This window comes from Fundulus heteroclitus, unplaced genomic scaffold (genome assembly GCF_011125445.2).
Source record: "Fundulus heteroclitus isolate FHET01 unplaced genomic scaffold, MU-UCD_Fhet_4.1 scaffold_661, whole genome shotgun sequence".
NCBI classification, from domain to species: Eukaryota; Metazoa; Chordata; class Actinopteri; order Cyprinodontiformes; family Fundulidae; genus Fundulus; species Fundulus heteroclitus.
This window is the reverse complement of record NW_023397101.1, coordinates 5,623-33,472: the sequence shown is the minus strand read 5'-3', so window position 1 is coordinate 33,472 and position 27,850 is coordinate 5,623. Positions and strand designations below refer to the sequence as shown.

The following is a 27,850-nucleotide window of genomic DNA, read 5'->3' as shown; positions in this document are numbered from 1 at the left end:
TAACACATCCATAACTTGCTTTGACTCTACTATTTGGGGATCAGAGCGGTGCCCCTTGAGCGCCCCCTGACCAGAGGCCAAGGAACTGCCGGCCTCACCTACAACCAGCTCTTTGGCTTTTATGATCGCCCAGCAGCACACGAAAACACATAGTTTAATGACCAAAACACAATTCGTAATCCACATATATTAAATTATGGAAAATCAGTTCATCAGTGTTTGAACAATTGAATTTATGATCTAGAGACAGGAAGATGCATTCACGGAATGGAAGTCAGCGCAGTTAACATGGGATTGCGCAATCCCAGGGGAGGCCAAGATCGCTGGCTTGGTGGCGCTTCACTATCAAGCACCACCAAGGATTTACGTTAAAAATAGCCAAAAGTCTTCGATTTTAAAGAGAATATGATAAAAAAAAATAAGGAAATTAGATTAAAAAAACAATTATTATTACAAATGACTGAGTGAATCACAATATATATTGTTATCATTATTCTATATTTTCTATCTTTCAATGATTGCCTCCCCTGAATGCATGTCACTGCTATCTATAACTATAACCCATAATCTTTGCACAACATTCGCATATTTGCTCATTTTGCATCATTGCATCTCCAACTAGCATTACAAATGCTGTCGAACTCTCAGTTTCTAAATGCATTCTCGCACAAATGCCCTTTGCACAATCAATTCAGTACATACAAATGGTTTTAAAAATACTTACCTGTACACTGTGACTTTCTCATGCATTGTTTACACTTCAATTGTTTACTTTTAAATCACTGCTGCACCTTATACTGTAATTTAAATTGACTGTAATTTACAAGCTGTATTCTTGCACAAATTGCCCTCTGCACAATCAATTCTGCATATACAAATGTTTTTTAAAAAAATACACACCTGTACACTGTGACTTCTCCTGATTTGTTTGCATTTCAATTGTTTACTTCAAATCACTGCTGCACCTTATACTGTAATTTATTTTACTGCAATTTACAAGCTGTATGCAACAGAATTTCGTTCTGTACACACTCTGTGCCTACAAAATGACAAATAAAGTTTTCTAATTCTCTCTAAGTCTATCTATCTATCTATCTATCCATATTATATTATAGCGTTACTTTTCGAATAAGTCTGATCCATATCTAAACTATGGATCTTTGCAAATGTTCTTGCCATTACTTCTACTTTTTATTCATTTGTTAATGCTGTTCCTTCTTCATGTTTTAGAACTGGATATGTTCTCTCTGATCTATTTCCCTTCATTTTCTTAATCATTCCCCATACCTCAGCTATAGAAGTTGTTCTGCCTATTGAATCACAAAAATCTCTCCATTTTGTCTTCTTTGCCTTCTAAATAACTTTCCTTGCTTCTGCTTGATCTTTTTTATATCCAATTAAATTTTTTAAATTATGTGTTCTTCTCAAAACTCTAAAAGCTATCCTCCCATTTCAAGTCTCTGCTCCGCTTAGAAAATACACAGGATGTGACGTCACTTCCGGTGATGTGCCCAAATATGGGCATAATGGCCGCCCTGTTCACAGTTCTGGATGGCAGAGCTCTCGATGATGAGAGCTGTAAATTGATCACAAACTTCATAAATTTGTTAAAATTCAACGGTTTGCTCTAAAATTCTGAAAATATTCATGAATGTCCAAGAGTGTTTTATCTAACCACACGATTTTTTTGATGGTCATTAAAAAAATGGATTCAGAGAAAAAAAAAATTAAACTTTATAATCTTGTATCATTAATTTTTAAAATCTTGTAAATTGGTCAAAATCGCCTGGATTTTTACCAAACTGAACGACATGGTCATTCTGGCTGTGCTTTACAGATAGAGGCCATTTTTATTGGGATTGACCAATATTTGTGGAAAATACATTGATTTCTCCATTTTACAAACTTTTAAAAAATCAGAGTGTGCAACTTTCAAAAACTGGAATACATGCAGTGAGAGAATTGTTGCACCTTATTCAAGGAATACATCCTGAAAATCTGAGCTTGTTACACCACACAAGTGATTTTAGGTGAATTTTTGAAGTTTTCAAGTTTTTTTCCACACTTTTGGAAATAGGCCCCGCCCACTTGTTTCAATAAATACCATATTTAATACTTTAGTTAAGGGCAATGTCTGGAAGGGAATGAAGAAGGTTTTGTAAAAATCCGATCAGCCATTCTTGCGTAGTAGATTTCTTGACATCACAGCGCCCCCTAGTGATGGACGATCCTCAAATGCGGGTCACATGTGCAAAATCTTATTTGGACTATGGGTTATGAAGGACATGTCAAAATCTGTTATGGTTTTACAATAATCAGCAATTACATTTAGAGCTAGCTAGCTAACAATCACTTATTTTAGCGTTACTTTTCGAAAAAGTCAAAATTCAAAAATCCGCCGCGTTAACTTTTTTTATTTGTCCATGACACGCCTATATACAAAGTTTTGCGCGGATTGCACAAAAAATGTAGGAGGAGTTTAACAAGAAAGGTTTAACCTTTGTAGCCATGTAGCGCGAAAACTAGCTGGGAAACGAAGGGTGTGCCAATTCACTTTATTTTGCAGAATCATCCAATAAACAAAGTGCCATCAAGTTTTTGAGTGTAGGACCAGTAGTTTGGTGGTTACAGGCATAAACGCATTGTCCTTTATTATAGCGCCCCCTAGTTGTTGAGGGGTCTGAATTTCTGGGTTTGAATAGGGGCGCACGTTCTGAACTTAGATACCTGATTCAATTGATTCGTTACAAATCCGCGTGGGCTCCACAACGCGTTTTAATTCCGTAATAATAATAATAATAATAACTAGAACTGCAAGCAGTTATTAACGGGTTCCAAGCCCACGCACCGCCCCCTTTGAGCATGTTCCTGGACTTCAGCATTCAACACCCTCATCCAAGCCCACCTACGCCGCGCCCCCTTTGAGCATGTTCCTGGACTTCAGCGTTCAACACCCTCATCCCACAGCAACTGGTGGAACAACTGGAACATCTGAGCTTCAGCACACCCCTTCACCACTTCCTCACCTCCTGACCACTGTCGGTCCGGGTCTGACAGACCACCTCTGATGTCATCACCCTCAGCACAGGCTTCCCTCATGGCTGCATCCGGAGCCCCTTGCTGTTTACTCTGATGACACACGACTGCACCCCCAGGTTCACCCCCAATCACATCATGAAGTTCGCAGATGACACAAACTCATCAACAGCTCAGCTGTGGAGGTGGTTAGCAGCACCAAATTCATCAGGGTGCACATCACGGACAACCTCACCTGCTCTGTGAACACCACATCTGGTGAGGAGGGCACAGAAGCGCTTGTACTTCCTGTGGAGGATGAGGAGAGCCCAACTGCCCCCGCCCATCCTCACAACCCTCTACACAAGTACCATAGAGAGCATTCTGACCAGCTGTCTCTCTGTGTGGTGTCGAGGCGGCAGCACGTCCGACTGGTGGAAAACAACGGTTGTCAAGCTTCTGAAGTTTGCGCACGACACCACTCATGAGATTTATCTCTGATGGTGACGAGTCCGCCTACAGGTGGGAGGGTGACCATCTGGTGACCTGGTGCAGGGAGAACAACTTAGAACTCAATGCTGTAAAAATAGTGGAGATGGTTGTGGACTTCAGGAAGAACTCAGCCCCAGCTACCCCAACACCCTCTGTGACTATATATAATATATTTCAGTCGTCAGTCAAGTCAAGTTATGTTGCGAGTTCAGTTGTTTTTTTTTCTTTTCTTTGTTCAGTGGTTTGTGTTGTTACCACTGGCAAGTTCATGTCAGTAAGAAGAATGAAGTTTGTCAATGGAGGTTCAGTTCTGCTTGGGGCACAGGCTCGCCATGTCCTTTCAGAGAGAATCCATGGAATCTGATCCAGTAGTCTGATCCAGATTTTTGATCAGCAACAACAAAAAAACCTAGCCTGCACACGATAATATTATTATTGCATTCAGCTAAATAAACTCACTTTATCAATTTTTACAGCATTGTTTTTTCTTCATTCCTCACATTTCCATTGCGATGTTTTACATGCACTTTAAAAATTTTTCCCAACTCAAAACACCGGAATCATCTTTAACCCATGTAAAACAAAAATATAAAATCCTTTTTAATTATGAAACTATGACCTGTAATTTAACAAATTACAGCATAGGTTTTTTTAATCCTCTTCCAAGTCTTTGTAAATCATGAGATGAAATACAGTTATCACCTTACCAAAGAGCATGAAATCCTTCTACATCCAATACTCTCCATCATCCATTGTATGGACGAAACCCAGCGCTGAACACAGAGAAATGTCGGACTGGATCAAATACTGCGTGTGTGATGGGTTCAAGTACCTCGCTCAACGTAGGAATTTACACATGTACAGCCTCAAGCTATTTAACTAAGATGTAAACGAGGTTTAAAATGTCTACTGTTTAGTTTGATATTAATGAACAGTCATAATTTTAATTTACATGTAGTATGGTTGAACTAGAAGAATTAACAGTGGGATGTTGATAAACTGACTGTATATTTGTATTGTAGTGCTGAACCATAGATTTACTTCTGAGTCAGTTAGCTTGCAGTTAGTTGACCTCCACGCAGATTTGGCTCTGAAGGAACAGTCTGTTAAGAGTGATCCTATATATATATATATATATATATATATATATATATATATATATATATATATATATATATATATATATATATATATATATATATATATATATATATTAGTGCTGTCAAACGATTAAAAATTTTAATCGCGAATAATCCTATGATGTCGATAGTTAACTCGAGATTAATTGCAAATTAATCGCATATTTTATCCTTTTATTTCTGAAAGTGTAATAGCCTATTTGGGCATTTTAATATGCAATTTTGCAATAAATGACACTAATAAAATACATGCTTGTACAAAAAATATTTTTGTTATTTTTCAAGCACTTTTCAGAATTGGTATGAAAACATCCTGGTGCCAAATGTTAAACTCTGGACTATAATGGCTATATGACTAATCATGATACCCTGATGTTTACACCATGTGTAAACAAATGTGTAAATACCTGTTTTCATGCCGATATATATTTTTTTGCCTCTTAAACAAAAGGTATTATGCATACATATAAATTAGTAAAAATTGAACATTTCGATAAAGTCATAAGTTTTGTTCATTTCTTCACTCTCTCTCTCTCACACACACACACATCTAATTCTGAGCTTTCACACCAACAACAATAATTTCTTTGAATATTTTTGCTTGCTGTTTCTATCCATATTCATAGAGTTTAAGCCTGGAAAAAGGTTTTAAATCTTCAGGTCATTCCAGCCTTACACTTTGCTTGCAACTGGGCAGGAGCTTAATACCCTGAATGAGACTGTTTAGCAACTGTTAGTAACTCCAGGTCCTTCGTTTGGAAACGTGATTCATCCCTGGGTTGTCAAATACAGAGACAACAAATTAATAAGCATTAAAGAACGGTTTATGGGTTGGGTTTCTGCAATGTTATCAACGTGTAAAAGCTCATCTTCAGAACCAATGTCTGCTTAAAATGGTGATCTGCACCAAGTAATCTACTTTCAGCAGTTATCACCGGTTATTGCACCGTAATCTGCAGAAAATACGTGCAGAGTTGCTCTGTCTGCCTTTACTACCGTCGGCTCCTATGGCGGAGGGATATTTCAGCTGGATACACTCAAATGTAGTGCAGGCAGGCCACTTAATAACCCCTATTTCGTCACTTATTTAAGACCCCAAATAAGCGATTTAACTTTCAGAAACCTGCCCAAAAAAAACGCAACCCGTGACTCATGAAATTTAGAAGCGCTTTTAGAAAAAAGAAGCCCAAAGTCGCGTGTGTCCGATGTGTGTGTGTTTGTAGAGATCCATTCATGATCAAATGCGGTCCTCTGCTGGAATTTTTTAAAGCATTAGTGTAAATGTAAAAATATATATATATATATATATATATATATATATATATATATATATATGGATACATGGATACATACATGGATACATACAAAATTATTGAAGTGGACATCTAAGTTTTAATTGAATACCCCTTACTTAGACTATTAATGGTAAGAGTTGTTGTAGTTGCAAAAACAAGCCACGAGATGGAGCCCTTGCTTCATTTTCTGAAAAGCTCTTTACAATAGGTTTTTGTCAAACTATCTAAATAAATATTTATTTTAAATCAACGGTTTGCTCTAAAATTCTGAAAATATTCATGAATGTCCAAGAGTGTTTTATCTAACCACACAATTTTTTTGATGGTCATTAAAAAAATGGATTCAGAGAAAGAAAAAATTAAACTTTATAATCTTGTATCATTAATTTTTAAAATCTTGTAAATTGGTCAAAATCGCCTGGATTTTTACCAAACTGAAAGACATGGTTATTCTGGCTGTGCTTTACAGATAGAGGCCATTTTTATTGGGATTGACCAATATTTGTGGAAAATACATTGATTTCTCCATTTTACAAACTTTGAAAAAAACAGAGTGTGGCACTTTCAAACACTGGAATACATGCAGTGAGAGAATTGTTGCACCTTATTCAAGGAATACATCCTGAAAATCTGAGCTTGTTACACCACACAAGTGATTTTAGGTGAATTTTTGAAGTTTTCAAGTTTTTTTCCACACTTTTGGAAATAGGCCCCGCCCACTTGTTTCAATAAATACCATATTTAATACTTTAGTTAAGGGCAATGTCTGGAAGGGAATGAAGAAGGTTTTGTAAAAATCCGATCAGCCATTCTTGCGTAGTAGATTTCTTGACATCACAGCGCCCCCTAGTGATGGACGATCCTCAAATGCGGGTCACATGTACAAAATCTTATTTGGACTATGGGTTATGAAGGACATGTCAAAATCTGTTATGGTTTTAGCAATAATCAGCAATTACATTTAGAGCTAGCTAGCTAACAATCACTTATTTTAGCGTTACTTTTCGAAAAAGTCAAAATTCAAAAATCCGCCGCGATAACTTTTTTTATTTGTCCATGACACACTTATATATAAAGTTTTGTGCGGATTGCACAAAAAATGTTGGAGGAGTTTAACAAGAAAGGTTTAACCTTAGTAGCCATGTAGCGCGAAAACTAGCTGGGAAACGAAGAGTGTGCCAATTCTCTTTATTTTGCAGAATCATCCAATAAACAAAGTGCCATCAAGTTTTTGAGTGTAGGACCAGTAGTTTGGTGGTTACAGGCGTAAACGCATTGTCCTTTATTATAGCGCCCCCTAGTTGTTGAGGGGTCTGAATTTTTGGGTTTGAGTAGCGGTGCACATTCTGTACTTGGATACCTGATTCAATGGATTCGTTACAAATCCGCATGGGCCGCCCAACGCGTTTTAGCGGAGAATAATAATTACCCGTAATAATAATAATAATAATAATAAATAATTTAAAAACACTAGAAAAACTAGAACTGCAAGCAGTTATTAACGGGTTCCAAGCCCATGCACCGCCCCCTTTGAGCATGTTCCTGGACTTCAGCGTTCAACACCCTCATCCCACAGCATCTTGTGGAGAGTGGTGAGGACAGCAGAAGGGATCATCAGGGCTTCTCTTCCCTCCATTAAGGACATTGCATCCCAGCGCTGCATGTCCCAAGCACATATCATCATCAGAGACCCCTCACACCCCCACCGTGGACTGTTTTCCCTGCTGCCCAATGGGAAAGGGTTTTGCAGCATCTACTACAGGTCCACCAGGTTCTGCAACAGCTTTTTCCCTGTTGCCATCAGTCTGTTGTACTGTTAAACTCTAAACTGGACTCTACACCATATTTGCACATTTTCCTCATTACCTGGCATTACCAATGTTGCCCAACTTTTATTATCTTTTTAAATAAATACACAACGTTAATGCATTTTTGCACAAATGCCTTTTGCATCATTTTTGTACATAAACAACAGTTGAACATTTTTCTACACACTGTCTCCTGCATTGTTTACATTTTGATCACTGTGACAAAGCCTTTGGTAAATACATTTTGTCAGAAAATGTTATTGTGCACAAAATATCAATGGAGGACAAATTTGTGTATTTGTTTCACCACAATTTTATTAAAACAATACAAACAATGTAAATAAGCACAAAAAATAATTCAGTAAAAGATACAAGTAAACTTAGGAAAAATTGAATTTTGCTTAAATGTGTTGTGTCCTGTTTGGCATAGTGGCAGTTAGAATTGTTGTCTGATTGCCATTGAGAGCCGAACAGTTTTGCTTTTACCAGTGGAACAACATATGACTTTTACCATAAAGTTGTTATATACAGTTGGTAAGGAGATGCTTTAAAATAAACAAAATGTTTCCAAAAAACTTAAATACCCAAATTGGAAAAAGTATCACTGTAAACATGCAAAACATTTGAAAATTAAAAAGCAATTAAAACAAAAATCAATAATAAAATTTGGAAAAAATAAAAAAATTGTGAGAAAAAAATTTAGATTGTCAAAAGTTGTCTTAAATAAATGAGAAGTACACAAAAGATTTCAATCTGTAAAAAGATTTAAAAAGTGTAAATTTTAAAAAGTAATCAAAAATTGAAAAATGTGGCACAAAACGATACATTTGCAAACTTAAAAAAGTTGCAAAAAAAAAAGACTGAAGTAAAAAAAATTAACACAAATGTGCAGAAAAAAAATGAAGTTTAGAAGGAAAAAAAAAAGCATACATGTGAATACAATATACAAAAATAAAGCAAACAAAAATCAAGAGTTATCAAAACCTGTGGAAGCAAATGTGACTGAAGTAATTTGTTTATGTAATGTGTGCAAGTTGGTCTTAGGGGACCCTTGTTCTTGATTATCTATACCTATTTTGTATCCAAGCATGGCAATTTTTTGGTTAATTGAATTGGTGTTTCTTCTCTGTTGTTCTGTTCCTTCCATTATGTGTGTTTATCATAGGTTGGCATTTATTATCAATGATAAAATTGGTAGGCAGATCTATTCAGGTCAATAAGGTTTTTGGAGCACAAAAAAAATATTGACTGTTGTTGAAGATATTAGAAAAGTGAATACAGTTATATTTTTGTTTTATGGGTCTGAGGTTGAATGTATCAGAACTTCATGATATGCGTTTTACCTTTTTAGTAATGATCTAAAAAAGGGGGGGGTTGCTTTCTGCATATCTAAAATATAAGATTATTTTTGGTCAAATGAAAGTCATGAAGATGCTGTTGTGGTAGCTGTAGTACGTCGGTATAACTGTAGCACTGACTGTTGTTGGACCAAAGTCCTTAATGTAAATGTGGTCGATTAAAGTCTCACCGTCAGTTGTTGGTGTGGTTACTATTTGATTGTATAATCTTTGACCCATGAAATCCAGTATGGAATTAGAAGTCAGAGCATTGTCATTGAAGTCACCCAGAACAATCTTTGGTCCAGAAAGGGTATCGAAAAGGCTTAAAGCACTACCCAAGCGCATCTTAAAATGAGAGACGTTATATGATGGTGGACGGTACAACAGTAACACGTTGTAGTCATGAGGTTGTACATTAAATACAATTGCTTCTAAATCGTCATACTGTACATCAAGAATATTACAAGCAATCGTATTTTTGTAGAAAACACCAATACCACCATGATTTCTATTTTTCAAGCTGCAAGTGTTAGCTGTGTCAATGTATGATTGGGATCTTGTTTTGTGTTTGAATATCCAACCTGGCATTTCTACAAAGTTGAGCGGTTTATTGTCTTCAAGCCATGTCTCTGTTAGACATATTATGTCTGTATCCAACATCTTAAGGTTACTTTTAAGATCTTTTATATGATTTGGTAACCCTTGGATGTTGTGTAGACTGAGAGATAGATTGCTGTTGGGTACTGGGTTTAATGAAGGGCTAATGAAGCTAGTCATTACTTTTAGATTGTCTTCTATGTCAGGCTTTGCATAAATTGCAGTGGGTTTGAAATCTTGTATGACAAGGTTGTCAACTGATTTGACTCGACTTAATGCTACATAAGCTTGGCCAGCAGCAAAGATTTTTTTGAATGATACCACAGCTCTGTCTAATGTTAGGCCTTGCACCTTGTGAATAGTGCATGCCCAAGCAAGTCGTAATGGAAACTGTCTTCTAATGCCTCCAGTGTATGCCAATTTGTCTTCATCTTGATGTATTGGAGTTGCATATTTAAGTTCTGGATCAGAACAGGGGAATTTATGTCTCAGTTTTGTACCTATTCTCTTGTCATCAAAGTGTACATAAATCGTATGTGCAATGCGTTTTTCAGAAAACTTGATTTGAATTACAGTACCAAACACTCCATTAACCAGACCGTCTGAAATGTCCAAGTTTTTGATCAGCATCACTCTAGCTTTTGTCCCAACACTTAATAGTTTTTCCAAATATGTGTTTTCATGAGTAGCTTGTGTTTGAGATAATCTAATACAAGTACCTGTTTGCTGATTTTTTTTGAAGTCCTGTGCTTTAATTTGAACAATGTCTGTGCAAATCTTGTGCAGCATGTTAAAGTTATGGGTATGCACGTCAGAATTTGTTGCAAAAATGTGAAGGTCTTCTGTAAAGTCAGACGTACCTGTTTCTCGTTGTTTCAATAGTCTTTCATCATTTTCATTGAGCTTCATGCCTTTTTTGTGTTTCCTAATGCGGTTTAGTGTCATGGCAAACTGTTGATGCTTTTGTCGAACAATTTCAGTTAACTCAATGTGTGTAAAAGTGTTATGCCATAAGCAGAAGCCAGCCTCTTCTTTGTAAAGGGGCTTTCCTTTGACAGGTGGCAGCTGAAAAAAATCTCCGACAGCAATCACTGAAACATTACCAAAAGGTGAAAAGTCTGATGATTGTTTTATTTGTCGCAGTCTACCATGAATGTATGTTAATATTTTGTTGTCAACCATTGAGATTTCATCTATGACTAGTATCTGCAAATTGTGTAAGTTGGCTCTCAATGTATTTATTTTCTCTTCCCTTAATGGTTGATATGGTAGGGAAATTTGGTTACCTATTGCAAAACTGTTATGTATTGTGGTTGCATTTATGTTTAATGCAGCAACACCAGTTGGAGCAGTTAGCAAAACATGAGTATCATCTGGATAGTCTGATAGTCGTGCAAGTATTCTGTTTGATTCATAATACACCGCCTTTATCAAATGCGACTTTCCTGTACCTGCTCCTCCAGAAATGAAAACATGAAATGGGTTAGGGTTTTTTCCATTAACCTTATCAACGCACCACTGTCGTATCTTGTAGAACACTTCAGCCTGTTGTTCATTTAAAGAACGCATGAGTGATTGGCCTTCCTCGTGTGTGATGTTTTGCTTTCTGAACTCTACTGCAAAAGGTGTTTTTTCTACTAGTTCAAGATCTGGAATTTCTTCCCTTTCATCAGGATTTTTATTGTTGTTTAAAGCACTTTCTGCTTGGCATTCTAGTCGATCTAATTCAGACTCAGGACACAAGTTAGCCCAACCATCCTCCCGAAATCCATGGTCTTCGACATGATCTTGACAATGTTGCAATTCCTCTGCTTTAATTTCAAATTTTGATCTGTTATGGTCGACAACATCTTTGACAGGTTGTATTTGTTTGGAAGCAGTTGTAAAGGAACCTTCAGTATAAAACTCTTGGAAAGTTAAAAAATCTGATGGTTTAATCTCATCATTTGAGTAATAGGGCAAGAACAACTGAAGCAAGCTTTGATAATGTTTTTCAGGCTCTTGTGTTGGGGAGAAACGAGCATATCTGACAACAGCTGCATCTGACCTGGTCCTTTTTTGAACATAGCCACATTTGTTATTAAGTGATATAACAGAGGATTTTTGACTTTTGGGAACACATCTGTATTCAGAGGCAAAGGTTGCTAAACACATGTCTCTAAATTCAGGTGTTTTGGGTCTATTTTTGTATCTATCTGTGATATTGGTCATCCATATCTGGTTATTGGTTGGGTCAAGGTTTTGAGCCCTGCTCTGTATTACACTGAGTGGAAGGCTCATTTTAACAATGTTGTCTCCTGTTGGCACAAAAACCACTTTCCTTGATCCTTCTTTCAATCTCATGTTTGTTACTCTGTAAACACTTTCTTGAGCAGAAACCTCTCGGTTGTGTAAGAATATGCTGCCCAACTTGTTTAGGGATTCTTTTGCTGCCAAATTACCTTGATTTTTTATTTCATTCTGGGCATGTTTTAACAATAAACCCATTTCCCTTTCAGCTTTTGAAATGTATGAAATTATATAAACCACACAGGCATAGGCGTCACAGACAAATTGAATGTCCATATTTGCATTCCAGCAACGAAGAAGGTCTCTATTGTATTGATTAGCCCACACATCATTTACATTGCGTTTGTGGACAACACTTAGTTTGTGTGCAGTTAATTGATAAGCTTTTTCAAATATTGATTGATTGATGCCAATGGAATCGAAAAGATCATCAATGGTGTTATAGGTTGCATTTTCATTTGTCAGTGCTTCTTTAACTTTGGCCATCATTTGTTTGGCAACCACGGTTTCATCTGGTGGCGCTTGACTTTGTAGTTGTTGCTGATCTGTGTTAGGCTGGTTTTGTTTTTTAGCTGATGTTTTTTTTGAATTTTTACAAGAGACATTTGGCTGTGGTTTTGAAATAAAGGTTTGGTTACTAGGTGGTCTAGGAAAATTGAACCTACATGGCGTGCCCTTCTTTTTACACGTTTTAGAATGTTTTCTGCTGTGCATCTGAACACCAGAGACAACTTCATGCATGGGGTCACTTTCAGGTGGAAGCTCACATGTCACATATTTGTCAATAAATGTGATAACTTCTTCATTGGTGTTTACACCAATCTTAGGTGACTCCACCCAAAAAAGGCAGTGTGTGTGACAACTGCCACGTTGCTGGAATTCTACTCTGTAAAAGTAATCAATGACCTTTCCAATGGGTTGAGCTGGAGACATGATGACTTCTTTTAACAAACAATGAAACCTATGGTCAAACATTCTAGCTGCTGTTACAGGATTATTTTTTAACAAGTCACACTTTTGGGTCCATTCCATGTCAGCAATATTGCCTATGACATTGTCTGCAAACATAAATGCTTCCATAAATTCTGGCCAGCGTAAATCAGCAGAAGAAAATGACATAAAGAATGTGGGAATTCCAAGAGTTCTCACCATGGCCATCAAGTCCTTCTGAACACCTTGCCAAAATACAGGTGTGCCTCTAATTGGTTTCAAAAACTTGTAGCCCATATCATAGTTTAAGAGGTCTTTCAAAAAGTCTGGGTTGTTAGATGAAGATGACGCAACATCAGTGTTATGCTGTCCCTGATATCCTTTTCTCAAAGCTATTGATACATTGGAAACCACTTGATTAATTTCAGACAAGTATTGTGCATAGAAAATATATTCCAAATTCTTTCCAAATCTGCCATCTGCATTTAATATTCTGCTTTTTAGATATTTAGCAAGTGTAATTCTGTGATCTCTCTGTTCGTGGAATGTGCCTGTTCCTTTTGGAAAAAGGACAGGAAAACACTTTGCCTCATTAGCAATGTCACTGAGCAATCTTACAGGGCTATTTCCTTCAGCAGGAGCAACAGATAAAATACTTTCAAAGTGATTGTCCAGAATTTCTTGTGCAATGTCAACAGGTTGCAAGCATGTATCCAAATACATTCCATGGTGCTGGTTATCAGTGTAATGTTCTGGAACATCAACTGAGCCACAAGCGGGCTGGCCAGGCCCAGAGCCACAAGCGGGCTGGCCGGGCCCAGAGCCACAAGCGGGCTGGCCGGGCCCAGAGCCACAAGCGGGCTGGCCGGGCCCAGAGCCACAAGCGGGCCCAGAGCCACAAGCGGGCTGGCCAGCCTCTTCAATTGTAACCTTTTCCAACGGATTAGACCACTCGTTGTTGATATGTACATCAGTGTACCACTTGTTCTGGGCTTTTAAAAAGTTCAGAGCATTATGAACTTTTTGCGTGTTCACATACTGATACTCATAGTGACCCTTGAATGTTAGTTTACGTTTTAGTTTAACTCTAATCATCAGATCTTGATCATCTAATCTTGGAAGAATATTACAAACAGCATCACTGCTTGATGGCACGCATGTCACAGGCCCATGAACCCCGTTTTGGCCTCCCTTTGGTAAAGCTAAAAGCTTCATAAAGGGAATGTGTTGTGCAATCAAATGTTGTTCTAATGAATTTAGTGCATCAAGTTCTTCAGGAATAGGATCTGGGTGGAGATTATTTACAGCACTGTCTTCTGGTACTACACCTCTAAGAATCTTGTTATTGCAGGTGTGACAAATCCATAACATGCTTGCAGTGGTTTTTTGGAGATGGCAATTTACTTCACAAGAATTTCCACAAGTGTGGACATATGTATAAGTGATGCATTTCTTCGCTACAGATTCTGCCAAAGCACTTTTTCTGTATTGGTTTAAGTTACATTTTACAACTTGATGTTTAAACAATAACTTGTGGCAAACACAACAGACATAGGTTGGACCTGACTGGACTTTTATCTTAAACTGATTGATAACAAAGTCGATGTTGTGTTTTTGGAGAAATATAGTATTCCTTCTTTTACCAACAGCATCTTTAATAGATATAGCATGATCGATACTGATATTATACAATTCCTTGTGGTAAAGTTTTATTCGTTTACGATGGGGAGAATTGTTTCTATACCTTTCAACATTCATGGCTTGTAACTCCAATTTAGATTCTTTACTCATGGATGCATAATGGTCTTTGCTTCTCTGTTTGACAGCTTCTTTAAAGTCTGTTTGATGTTTATATTTATATACATTTATACCTTTGCTGTACTGTTTCATGTTCTCCTGAAACTCTGGATCATTCGCATATTTATCTTTGCTGTGCTGTTTCACGTTCTCCTGAAACTCGGGATCATTCGCATATTTATCTTTGCTGTGCTGTTTCACGTTCTCCTGAAACTCGGGATCATTCGCATATTTATCTTTGCTGTACTGTTTCACGTTCTCCTGAAACTCGGGATCATTCGCATATTTATCTTTGCTGTGCTGTTTCACGGTCTGCTGAAACTCGGGATCATTCGCATATTTATCTTTGCTGTGCTGTTTCACGGTCTGCTGAAACTCGGGATCATTCGAATATTTATCTTTGCTGTACTGTTTCACGTTTTCCTGAAAGTCAGGATCATTCGCATATTTATCTTTGCTGTGCTGTTTCACGTTCTCCTGAAACTCTGGATCATTCGCATATTTATCTTTGCTGTACTGTTTCACGGTCTCCTGAAACTCAGGATCATTCGAATATTTATCTTTGCTGTACTGTTTCACGGTTTCCTGAAAGTCAGGATCATTCGCATATTTATCTTTGCTGTACTGTTTCATGTTTTCCTGAAACCCTGGATTATTGGCATACCTGTTTTTGCTGTATTGTTTGACATTTTCCCTAACCATAGGATCATTGGCATATTTGTGTTTTTTGTATTGTTTGAGGTGTTCCCGAAAACTAGGGTCACTAGCATGCTTATCTCTACTGGACTTTTTAACCTTTTCTTTGAAATCTGGTTTTGTTGCATAGTTCTTAACACTCTGTTGTTGCATGTAAGTTCTGTAGTCTTGGTCTTTGTCATAACAGTCCTTGATTTTAGTCTTCTTGATCTGTCGGTGTAAGTCATCCAAATTGTACCTCTTTCTCTTTTGTCTTTTTTCTCTTGTATCCCCTTTTTTACAGCTTGTGATTTTGTCTTTGTTAATGGTATGGTGTTTTACATGACATGAAGTGAAACCGATACACTCATTAGAGACTTTATCTGTTACACAGGTTATGGGTTCATAATGACAATTGTTGTAATGATTAAGGTAGAGTCCCTTGCAATGGCCATCTGTGTTGTTGGAAGGATATCTTAACCATTTTTCGGAAGTATATGTGTATATGTCCACATGAAAGAAATCTGCCGCCGCCTGAATTTCCACTTCAGTGGCCCAAGTTCCCACATACTTCATTTTTGAAGCAGTTACATATTGTTGCACAGACGTGTACTGAGGTCTAATAATTTTTGAGTATATCTCTGGATTTGCAAGCATCTGTTTTACAATAGCATAACGAACACACCTATGCTTTTCTTCAGATCCAATAAAAACATAGGACAGAGCACGGAAAAAGCAATTCCCATCTGACCTTATACTTGTGGCTGCACAAGGCACAGGTTGATCTACAGTAATGCTGGAAACAGTCTTCTCTTCCTGAAAACTTGGGACAACGTTAAGCTTTGTGCATATTCTCCGTTTTTCAGTCAGTGTCAGTGGACTAAATGTGAGGCTGTTGCAATTACTTTGAGACACTATCGTCACAGAGTCATCAGTTACATGACCTGGTTCCAAAGAAACACCGTGCATATTCTCATCTGGGCTTGCTATATTTGCAAAACTGTCCTGCAATGCTACACTGTCAGTATCCATTCCACCAGTCCTAGCAGAAAATGTTCCATCACTAACAACCTTAACACCAGTAGCTTCAAACAAGTGGTATGCATTATGCAGCTCATCATTGCCACATAAAGACTGAACTAGGTTTGTGATGTGCATGTTCAATGAATCAACTGTGGCATGGTGTGCAAGAATACTGGAGCCATTTAAATCGAGACCACCATCATCACCGCGTGCATGTGGATCAAAGACCGAAAACCCAGACTCATGCTTCAAAACTGCACATGTGCTGTTCATAATTGTGATTAGGCAGGCGTCGTTGTCATCGAGTGCTCTTTGTAAAGCCTTATCTAGAGGCATAGCAACATTGGCAAGATCCCGATCATATTCTTGGATGTTAACATGTCCAGTAAATGTGTCTAAATATTGTAGGGTGAATGTGTTTCCGTCCAATGTGTATTTTGTGGGTAATTCCCTGACAAAAACGTATCCACTACCATTGACATCACTAATCATGCCATGCTGCTTCATGAAAGTGTACATTTTATCACCATTTAGCAACAGTCTATCAATATCATTTGTTGACCAGGTTCTTGCATTGTGAATGGCATTAGTCATGATAGTAGTAGTACTATTGGTGGCACACTGTTTTGATTTATTTGAACCAAAGTAGTCATGGCCCTGGTGAAATGAACCTCTTGTAATTAGTGTGTGATCAGGAAGACTTCTCTTACCGTTTTTGGTGACAGTTTCCCCACCAGCCACTAGTCTGTCACAGCCCTAATACAAAAACACAAGGGTACAATTAGAGTTGGGATAAGAAGTTTATTTAACTTCTTTGCTGGTATGCAATCAAGTTAAACATGTTCTGTACACAAAGTTAAAACGTTTCATGTATCCATGTATACAGTGAGACAACCCATGATTGAAGCTTAAAGTATTTATGGCTAAATCAACAAATACGTACAAATTTCCCTTTACAAATAAAAACAATATTCTTTACTTCATTATAATATTTTTTCTAGAAGATCAGACGTCTTCTCAACAATTTGCTTTTTTCATACATGACATTCCTTCAAATTTTAACAGGCAATTAATTTAAAAAAAAAAAAAAAAATAAAACAGTGCCAACAATGTGTTTGGGACCAAAAGTATACATTATGCATGTTAACACATCAGGATTACCTTTGTTTTTTGAAATGGTGCAGTTGGATTCAGCTCCACCGAAAACTGCTCCAATTCTTCTTCCACCTGTAAATAATAGGAAACATTTTATTACAAATTATGATTTCATTGAGAAACAATTGACAATCTTAAATAGGTTAACAAATACTAGCCTGTAGATGTGGTGCTTTCTTTGGTGAAGCACAGCTTTGATGTTGGCTTGAAGTTGGAGAAGCCTAAAGTTCAGAAGAAGTGAAGAATAATTTCATGTTTTATTAGCCAATTTAGAAAGTGAAACAAAAATATGTATACATGTCATAGATATAGTGAGTTAATACATCACATAACATTAAAGTATTTATGTCTAAATGAAATAGACATGAATTTCACTTTACAAAAAAATATGACTTACTTTGTTATATTCCTTGTTCTAAATGATTAAAAGTCTTGTCAATAATTTATACTTTAATACATGGCATTCCTTCAAATTTTAATAGCCAATTCATTTAAAGACAGTGCCAAAAATGTTTGGGATCAAAATTATACATATTAACACATTGCACATATTAACAAAACACCATTCCCCATCAGTATTACCTTAGTTTTTTGAAATGGCGCAATAGAAGCATCTCCAAAAGTTGGTGTGTTGCCATCCCCCAATATTTCCAGCATTTCACCATCAAACCACTTTGGATTGAGCTCCACAGAAAAGTCCATTTGTTCTTCCACCTGTAAACAATAGCAAACAGTTTATTACACCTTATGGTTTCAGTAAGAATATAATTAAAAAGTTTAAATAAAAATTAGAACAAGATCCTGGTAGAAGCGGCCGAAATTAGTTTTCTCTGTAGTGTGTCTGGGCTCTCCCTTAGATAGGGTGAGAAGCTCAGTCATCTGGGTCTCCTCCTGGTGGGAGGAGACCCAGATGAAGACACAGGATACGCTGGAGGGACTATGTCTCTCAGCTGGTCTGGGAATGCCTTGGGGTTCCCCCAGAGGAGCTGGCCCTATTGAAGCTCCTACCCCTGCGACCCGACCGTGGATAAGAGGAAGAAGATGGATGGATGGTTAAATAAAAATGTTTTACAAATACTAACCTTTAAATGGAGTACTCTCTTTGGCGAAGTACAGCTTTCTTGTTTACTTGAAGTTGGAAAGGTCTATAGTTTGTCAGAAAAGAATGACAATCATAAATCTAATAAATAAATATTTATAATACATTCAAATGTTAAGTCAAAAACAGTAAATTACTTTACCTTATTGTGAGATCCGACAATGTTCCATTCAAAGGGATCTTGTGGGGCCACAACTGGAACCTCAGGTGTACAAAGCAACTTTGAGACTTTTTCAGCAGTTGGCTTGGGAACCTGCTCAAGCATCTTTGGAGGAGAGCATGACATGGTGGGCATCACCTCCGTCTCTGCAGTTGGCTTGTGAATCTGCTCATGTGAGGCCTCATATATTGCTTTATTTAGGATTTTCATCCCATCATCGTCACTTAGGTGTACCTTTTAACAAAATAAAAACGGTACATATTAATAATCAATTAATTTTGTTAAAGTTATACTTTATAAAACTTTTTGAATTCATTACCCCATCTCTGCTCCACAGGTGCAGTTTTCTCATTGGAAACAGCTCAGCAACTGATTTGTATGAGACACCTTGAAATGCAGAAAATAGACAAATGTTAAATACTTCTTAAAATAGTAAGTTACAAATTGAGGCATTTAATTCAGAAATACTTAAAATGTGATATTTTTACAAAGCAAAAGGCTATATTGTCAGTATTTACCCAATTGCACCGATACTCTGTGGAATTCTTGTCGTAAAAGAGACTGAACCTGAGGATCCACGTTTAGTCTTGGAGGGAAATCCAACACAAACACCTTTAAAAAGATATAAAGTAGGAAATTACTTAACAGTCCCTAAAACAATCTTATAAACATTTACATTTATGGTATTGTTATGAGAACCGTACAGAACACTAAATCATACCCGTGCCTTTAAACACTTTAGTTATATACAGTGCATGTTTTTATTAAAAACGTCAAGCAATTGTTTTACTTGCTTGCATTTATGGTGCTACATATACTTGTATTTTTTGTTACTAATTTACTGCTTACAAATTTGTATCATAAACCAACACAACAGCTTACCTTCGGAAAAAGTGTGCAAACAGTTGTTAGGAGCTTTTTAAACTGTTTCCCAGCTTCACTGACAACGGTGCTTCTCTTCAAAGTGTTGCTTGGAGCTAACAAACAGACTAAATCAGGTATTCGTGGTATCACAGCATTCAAGATTTCGGTTCTCAGGTCCAACGCTGCTCCTCCAGGAACAGCCAAGAATCCAAAATAAAGACTCTCTTCTTTAATAGGAGCAAATCCATCCACAATAGCCCTTAGATGAGAGTCTCCGATAAGAAAGACAAACTAAAAGAAATACAAAATAGTATTACAACACTGCTTATTATTATTATTAAGTCAATGTATGTGTAAAATAAACTTACTTTCTTGTCTTTTGATTCTGGTGGAATGACCAGTTTGCAGGTATTGTTGGCAGAAGAGGTCGGCCAAGGTCTACTTCTATGCCGCGTTCCTGTTCCTTGACCTTCCAATCAGAAAACAACAAATATTTTGGTTTAAGCTTGTTAAATCAACAGTATGCAACCAAAGCACAAATGTCACAAGTATCTATTAAACACACATACAAGCCACAAACGTGCTTTCTTGAACTTTGATTTCGACATCCAGTGGTTTGGGGTCTTCCATCTTCCTTTTAAAGGCTTGTGTACGGCGAAAACCTTTGCCGCGAGGCATCTAAAAATAAAGAAAAATAAGGTCAGCATACTATAAACTACAACAACTTCAGTCTGCAGCTACCTGGGCCAGCAGATGGGCCAAAACCACAGAGACACCTGAAAGTCTACCACAACCTGTTGGCCTGCAACCACAGATAGCTAGGTGGAGGTTAAATATTTTAAAAACTGTAAAAAGGAAATCCCCATCCACTGTAAAACTGGGGGACATTGTTGCTTTAAACCGACATGTTGATGAATGTACATTGTCCTAATTGAAGTTAATAACTTAAATATTAAATTTTAAGCCTTTCTTCACCACACTGAAACATCTCCAATTCATTTGTTATTTTGTTGTTGTATCAAACAGCTCCTGCAATTACTTTGATTACTTAAAGAAAACAAAAAATATATCCCAGAAATGAGTAAAGTAACTAGTAAAAGCTGTAAAATAGGACAATGACGTTTGTAACTTTAATTCTAGTAGATAATGAATTAAACACAATCCTCACACTTAAATATTTCTCCAATATACTAAGAAGCTCGAGAGTGTGAAGCAAAGCTTTAAAGATGAATGTCTTTTTATGTCATTTTATGTCAGAGCCTCCACGGGACCCACTAGAACATGGGGACAAGTAAAAGTGAAACACAAGAATATTCTACAAAATGGTAGCTTTTAATTATTATACTTTATTTTAAAAAAGGCACTTGTTATGTCAAGAGATCCAAATTTCAGTGTCATTCCTTAGACACGGGAAGTAAAGGACGCATGCAAACTGGGAATTTTAACACAAAAAAAAAAATCTTTATCCATAAAAAATTAAACTTTTCCTTTTCCAAGTCATCCACAGTTGACACGGTAAAACTGTATTGCTCCGTGTCTAGATAATCCATCCATAATCCATTTCTAATACAATATACGGCTCGACAGGAAGCACGCCTTTCAAAGTAAACTAAACTTCACAATAAAACGGCCCGAACAAATCTTACTGAATAGGATAAAAATAAAAAGCAAACATCATACAAATAACTTAAATATTTTAGATTTATGGCTCCAACACCACTTTTTCCTCTTTAAAAGCCACTGTTAAATGATGTGTTTGTCTGTTTATAACAGCCACCAAGAAAAATCTCTCTACAATTACACTGTCGCGCTGTGCTAAATTATCCTGTCTATTGCGCAATACGCGATTAATTCGAAAAACTCTGCAAACCCAGCAAACACGTCCAGGTGGGGCCCATGTGGGCCTCACTTGGGCTAGATGGGCTTCAGCTGGGCATGGGCTCAGGGTGGGCTGTGTTGCTGGGACCCATGTGGGCAGCCCATCTACTGCCCACATGACTCATGTGGGCAGTATGGGCTAGACCAAGCATGGGCAATAGGTGGGCTCCAGTTGGGCAGCCCTTACAAATTCAAAATGGTCAAATCAACATGTTACAGCCACTGAAAGGTCTCCTTTTTTATGCTATTTTATTTATTTATCTTTAATAAGTAAAAGTCTTTAATATCACATTAATCCAGCCTAGATCATGCATAAATTATTTAAATAATTGAAATTTAAATCACTTCACAACCTTTCAGTGAAGCGGCTGAAAATTTTGAGATGTTTTTGAGATGTTTCACAATAAACTGGATCAATATTCTAAAAGTTTTTAATGTTTCTTCCTTTTTTGTTTTCACACAGGTGAATTCTACTTTCATATTGATACACTGGAATTAATGTCAAACCAAATACTATATGTGCTTTGTTATTTTATTACTATATGTATAGCGTAATGATTTTGTACACTTTTTATCTAGTTAATTCTGTTCTAACATCATCACGCTGTGGATTTAGTAGCTTTTAAGAGCTTTTTTTAAAAAAAAACATGTTTTTCTAAGATGTCTTGCAAACGAAGGATGCTAAGAATTTAGTATTTCATGGCCTTTATTAACAAACTTTAGAAGGGGATATAAATTACCACAATTCTCAATTCAGTCACTAGGGGGCAGTGAACACGAGACAGGGGAACGTTTATAATGTTGATATTTTAATAATTTCACAACTAAATTAGTATCTTTTACGATCACCAAAGCTAATTAAACAAATACAAAAATGGTCTGTAACAGAACTAAACCTTGGATCGTCCAGGATCATCGATAGTCTTGCTAACAAAACAGTTATATTTCAACCGGAAGTGGATTCTGACCACGCTTAGCCGGAAGTTAGCAGGCGCCATTTTGTGCACATAGCCTACCGTGTTCCGGCGTCATTGGAAGGATGTTTTTTTTTTATCCTTGCAACGAAGACGGTTTTGGACGACATACAGGTAAGAATGCCTCTACATCTAATAAATACTGGAATACAGGAATACTTTAGAGAATTCTAGGGGTTTGAGAGTATCAGCAGCAACAGAAAAAGCCACAGTTGTAGGTGGCCACGACCGCAACGTGGTTGAGGACTAGGCCGAGCCAGCTGCTACCGCCGTCGGCTCGGAGCTTCGGCTCTGCGGCACATTCTATCATCTTAAGGGAATCAGAGCTAGATTTGCACTGGCTGGTTAGTGTATTTCTTTCTTTTTTTTTTTTTTGGCAGTCGGTATTTGACCGAAAGTTAAAAAGTGCCGTAAGTAGACCACAACGCCGACCGTTTTCTTTCACTTTGTTTCTTAAAATGAAGTCGCCTTTTTAGCTCTCAAATAAGTGACGATGCAGTGTATATAACCAGCTGAAATCCCTCCGCCTTATAATGCACACATTGATGTAGTCACCTCTGTGATGCGATATACTCAAAACAAATCTAGCTTCACTTAATGGACTTAGATCTGTGATTAACCCCAGAACATTTTTTCTAACCAAATCATTCGCAGTTGTTGGTTGGAGTTCATCTGCTGTGTTTAACATAGCTGAAAGTTTCTTTTTTTTTTTTTTATTATTATTATTATTATTATTATTAATTTATTTTTTTTTTAGAAATAATGTCTTCGGAAGCAAGCGGGAATTCCGGTCTTTAAAGCTGTTTGAAGTTATATTTGGTAAATGCATAAAGGATCATTAATAACTGTAATATAGTAACTTTTGTCAAGATACATTTACACTCATTTTTGGCTATTGTTATTACTGAAATGCCATTTCAGTCATGCTAGAAAGCTTAATTTAATGTAATTGGGATATTAAAGTAATCAGTTTTTGGTGAATATCACTTCAACATGGTTGACTTTACAATCCTTGCTGAGAGTGTTGTTGGCACGTGTGAAGTGACCGTAACATATGTTTCCTGCAGGAGCTTTAAAGAAGAACAGCCTAACCAGCCAGATCACCAGGAAGGATGTGGAGAGGGCAGTGTAAAATGGCTGATTGGATCACCACCAATCACATCGTGAAGTTTGCAGACGACACAACGGTGGTGGGCCCGATCAGGGATGACAACAACCAGGACTACAGAGAGGAGGTGGAGCAGCTGGTGGGCTTGTGCAGAGACAACAGCCTGACCCTGAACGTGGAGAAGACGAAGGAGATCATCGTCAACTTCAGGAAGAACCGGCCTCGCCATGCTCCACTGCTCATCAACAACTCAGCTGTGGAGGTGGTTAGCAGCACCAAGTTCCTGGGGGTGCACATCACGGACAACCTCAGCTGGTCTGTGAACACCACGTCACTGGTGAAGAGGGCACAAAAGCGACTGTACTTTCTACGGAGGATGAGGAGAGCCCGCCTGCCCCCGCCCATCCTCACAACCTTCTACAGAAGCACCATAGACAGCATCCGGACCAGCTGTCTCTCTGTGTGGGGTGGAGGCTGCAGTGCCGCCGACTGGAAGAACGTGAGGAGAGTGGTAAGGACAGCAGAAGGGATCATCGGGGGTCCTCTTCCCTCCATAAAAGACATTTCATCCCAGCGCTGCATGTCCCGAGCCTGTAACATCATCAGGGACCCCTCACACCCCCACCATGGACTGTTCTCCCCGCTGCCCCCTGGGAAGAGGTTCCGCAGGTCCTCCAGGTTCTGCAAAAGCTTTTTCCCTGCTGCCATCAGACTGTTAAACTGCTGTTGAACTGTTAAACTACAACCCACAAACTCTGCACAACATTTGCATTTTTTGGATCATTGCAGCTTCATATAGCATTACAAATGCTATTGGACTCCTAGTCTAAAATTGCACAAATAAATGCATTCATGCACAAATGCCCTTACACAATCCAATCTGTACATAAATAAAGTCTTTTTTGTTACATTTCAATTGTTTGTATACTGTATACTTAAAATCTACTGTTTACTTCTAAATCTCTGCCGCACCTAAAACTGTAATTTAACTTCTACTGTGATTTACAAAAGCTGTATGAAACAAAATTTCGTTCTGTACGCACTCTGTGCATACCGAATGACAAATAAAGTTGTCTAAGTCTAAGGGACAGGGGAGGCAATAGACAGGCCAGACAGGTCCGTCCTTCTCCCACTAGATCCACTACTCGCTCAGCCGAAGAAAATTTGTTATGGGACCATTTTTTTTGTCTGTTCCATTTTTTTGTCTTGTATAAAACTTTCATAATCTGTATCATATTGTGTGTATTATGCATCTGTCAAATACATATGCTTTTGAAATAATAAAAACCTTGAACAATGACATGGCATTTTTATTTATATAGTGCATAGAGGCAACTCGCAGTTGACTGCATCAAAGTCTTCACAAGCAGAATTTACAAAAAATAATACATATTACAATAATAACACAAAATGACCCACTCCAAAATTAAATAGCCTGTAATAATAAAGGATATACAGTGTAGGACCCATAATCAGCCGAGGGTCCCATGTGGGTGAAAACTGGGTTGCCCATGTGAAACCCACCCTCAGCCCATGTGGGCTTGCCCACAAGGGGCCACCATGGAACCCACTGACAAAACTAGCTGGGCCTCCAGCAAGAACACGGCGGAGGAGTTTTTTGAATAGGGCTTGGGCGTCATGACGTATTACTTTTCGGTGGCCGCCATGTTGACTGTCTCCGCTACTCAGACTACTGCCTATGACTACCAGGCCATATTTTAATTAACCAAACAGATATTCAAGCGTTAAATCTTCACATTCTTCTAGAAGTTACTTTACTTTCACAGAAAGCTCCAACTTACAGCATTGGTGCTTAAAGTTAACAACGCTTCAACTCAGACCAACTAAACCATGTAACCTTTACCGCGTTGTGTCCGAGTGGGGGAAGGGTGAGGCTTTGTTTACAAACCAACACGCGGTGTTTTGGAACGAGGAACGGACCCGAAAAATCTACCATACCTCCCTACATAACAGAAAGAAAATATCTAAGCAACAACACAACAATAATTTTTCTGTCTTTAAAAAGTTTGTTGTAGCTGTGCACCCTGCAAGATTTTTTCATTAAAAAGGCAGCAGTAAAAGCCGATCGTAACATGCACTACGTGACAATTGCAGACTATAATATTGATCAAATTCACTTACCTTTACAATTGTTCCACGTTCTTTGAAGAACCTTCAGAAATGCTGATTCTTCTTATGCTCAAGGCTGGATAATCCTTAATGCTCAGAATGTTGTCGCTGTAGAGAATGAAACGAGAGGTGTAGTCCTTCACCTTATAACGGCCGTCGGCTTCCGGTTTCTTCTTCTTCTTCTTCTTCTTCTTCTTCTTGTGTTTATTGGCGGTTGGCAAACAGCTTTCCGGTGTGCATTACCGCCACCAACTGGTGAGGAGTTTGGGGCAAAATGGCCCTATTGCCAAATATACTTATGTGTATGTATCTATATGTCTATATCTATAATATTAATTTACAGATGGTAAATCTTTCTAATTATTACTGTTATTAAATATTTAAATAAATATTGATAACATTTATTTTTTTACTTTTTTACGAATATCTACGATATCAAAATTTAAGTTTCTCCTTATTAACATCTCTAACCAAATTCCTTCTTTCTTCTTCATATTTCTTACAATACATCACTATATGTTCTAGTAGCCAATTCATTATTTATTCTCTTATTTACTTTGATATTGAAATCTGGAACATAAAATGCAATACCTAACCCATCACTCACACTTTTAGATGCATCTTTATATATTTGAATATAGCCATAAAAACTATTAACATATTCCTGTATCAGTTTATGATTAATATTACCTTCTTTTTTCCTTTCTAACCATATCAAATCTACTGTAGTTTCAGGTTTGATCCAGGGAGGGATTACTGCTTCTTCTTCTTTTGGTGGTTTTATTCACTATGGACCAGAAAACTGTTTATGGAGTCTGTAATGACTCAAAGACACCTCGAGAACCCCACAGTCTGTGTATGGACGGATAAACTTGCTGGTAGAGCACCCCCATGGAGGACTTTAAACAAGCTTCCAAATAAGAAGCGAACCGGTGATCTCCAATGGAGAATTTTACATGGAGCCATCGCTACAAACTCGTTTTTATCGGTTATTAATCAGGGTGTTTTAAACGAGTGTCCTTTCTGCAGTCTGTCTGAAAATGTTTTTTATGTTTTTATGGACTGCACAAGACTAAAGACCGTTTTTGGCCTTTTAACAAATGTTTTTAGTCTTTTTGGCACTGTTTTTACAACTTCTTTATTTATTGGAGGAGTGTGCCAAAACAAAACTAATAAGGCAAAGGCCCGACTCTTAAACATTTTAATCAGTAAGGCAAAAATGGCTATTTATTTGTCCCGTAGAGACAGACTGCAGGGGGGGACCTCACCTTGATGCTGTGGCTCTGTGGAAGTACAACACGAAAGCCAGGATTCGGCTGGAGTTTCACTTCCACAGAGCCACGCAGAACATGGAGGCTTTTATGCAGTTGTGGGGTTTTAACAAGATTTTATGTGTAGTGTCTGAAAGAGGAGAGCTTCAATTTAACAAGCTCCTTATTTAAGTATTTTATGTAAATGACACTTGTTTTTAACTAAATTGTTTAACTGTTTGATCTCTTTTGTTAATAAAGTTTTGTTAAAAGTCAAAAGTCTTCTTCTTCTTCTTGTGTTTTTATGGTGGTTGGCAAACAACTTTTGGTGCATTACTGCTAACAACTGAAATGGAGTGTGGATCGGGATTGAACTAGTCCAATATCCTACTATTACTACACAAATAAGAAAAACAAAACAAAACAAAAAAACCTAAATACTCTTTATCAAATCAGTCTTTTTGAGAAATCTCAATAATAAAGAATAACCCTCTGATTTAGAGTCCACGTCTAAAAGGTATTTTATATTTAACTTTAATTTACTGTTTTGTAATCTATTTACCAATTAATTTCTCTCAATTACATATTTACTGCAAAATAATCTAAAATGCTGCACTGTTTCTTCTTCAAAAGAAAAATAAAATTTTCCTGTAGCATTTTTCCCTATTTTAAATAACATGCTATTTTAACCTGCATGACCAAAGCGTAATCTTGATATCACCATTTTCTCCTTCTTTTCCTTGATGTGTTTCTCATAAAGCCCACTTTTCTTTGATAATAAAACCATCTTCCAGTTCTTTCTTCTTCCCACTGTTTCTGCCATCTTGCTTTA

General features: G+C 37.4%; 1 protein-coding gene across 7 annotated transcripts in view; it reads right to left on the bottom strand.

Moving 5' to 3' along the window:
• The window catches only part of LOC110367969, a 45,278-nt gene extending 18,388 nt beyond the window's left edge, over nucleotides 1-26,890 (bottom strand). For 3 of the 7 annotated variants that reach the window (XM_036133715.1, XM_036133713.1, XM_036133716.1), the window contains exons 1-2: nucleotides 17,562-17,632; nucleotides 17,111-17,156 (exon numbers count right to left, since the gene is read on the bottom strand). Coding sequence is in view for 4 of the 7 variants with exons in the window: in XM_036133709.1 (XP_035989602.1) it covers nucleotides 9,162-17,156; nucleotides 17,562-17,627; nucleotides 17,714-17,776; nucleotides 18,138-18,269; nucleotides 18,638-18,700; nucleotides 18,797-19,048; nucleotides 19,134-19,201; nucleotides 19,333-19,426; nucleotides 19,697-19,969; nucleotides 20,047-20,147; nucleotides 20,248-20,356 (9,216 nt within the window). In the remaining 3 variants the exon portion in view is untranslated. Of the gene's footprint in view, nucleotides 1-8,059; nucleotides 17,157-17,561; nucleotides 17,633-17,713; nucleotides 17,777-18,137; nucleotides 18,270-18,637; nucleotides 18,701-18,796; nucleotides 19,049-19,133; nucleotides 19,202-19,332; nucleotides 19,427-19,696; nucleotides 19,970-20,046; nucleotides 20,149-20,247; nucleotides 20,498-25,780 lie in introns of those variants that run through there. The other 4 variants (XM_036133709.1, XM_036133708.1, XM_036133711.1 and 1 more) reach the window with 4 other exon arrangements.
• Between the last annotated feature and the right edge of the window lie 960 nt (nucleotides 26,891-27,850).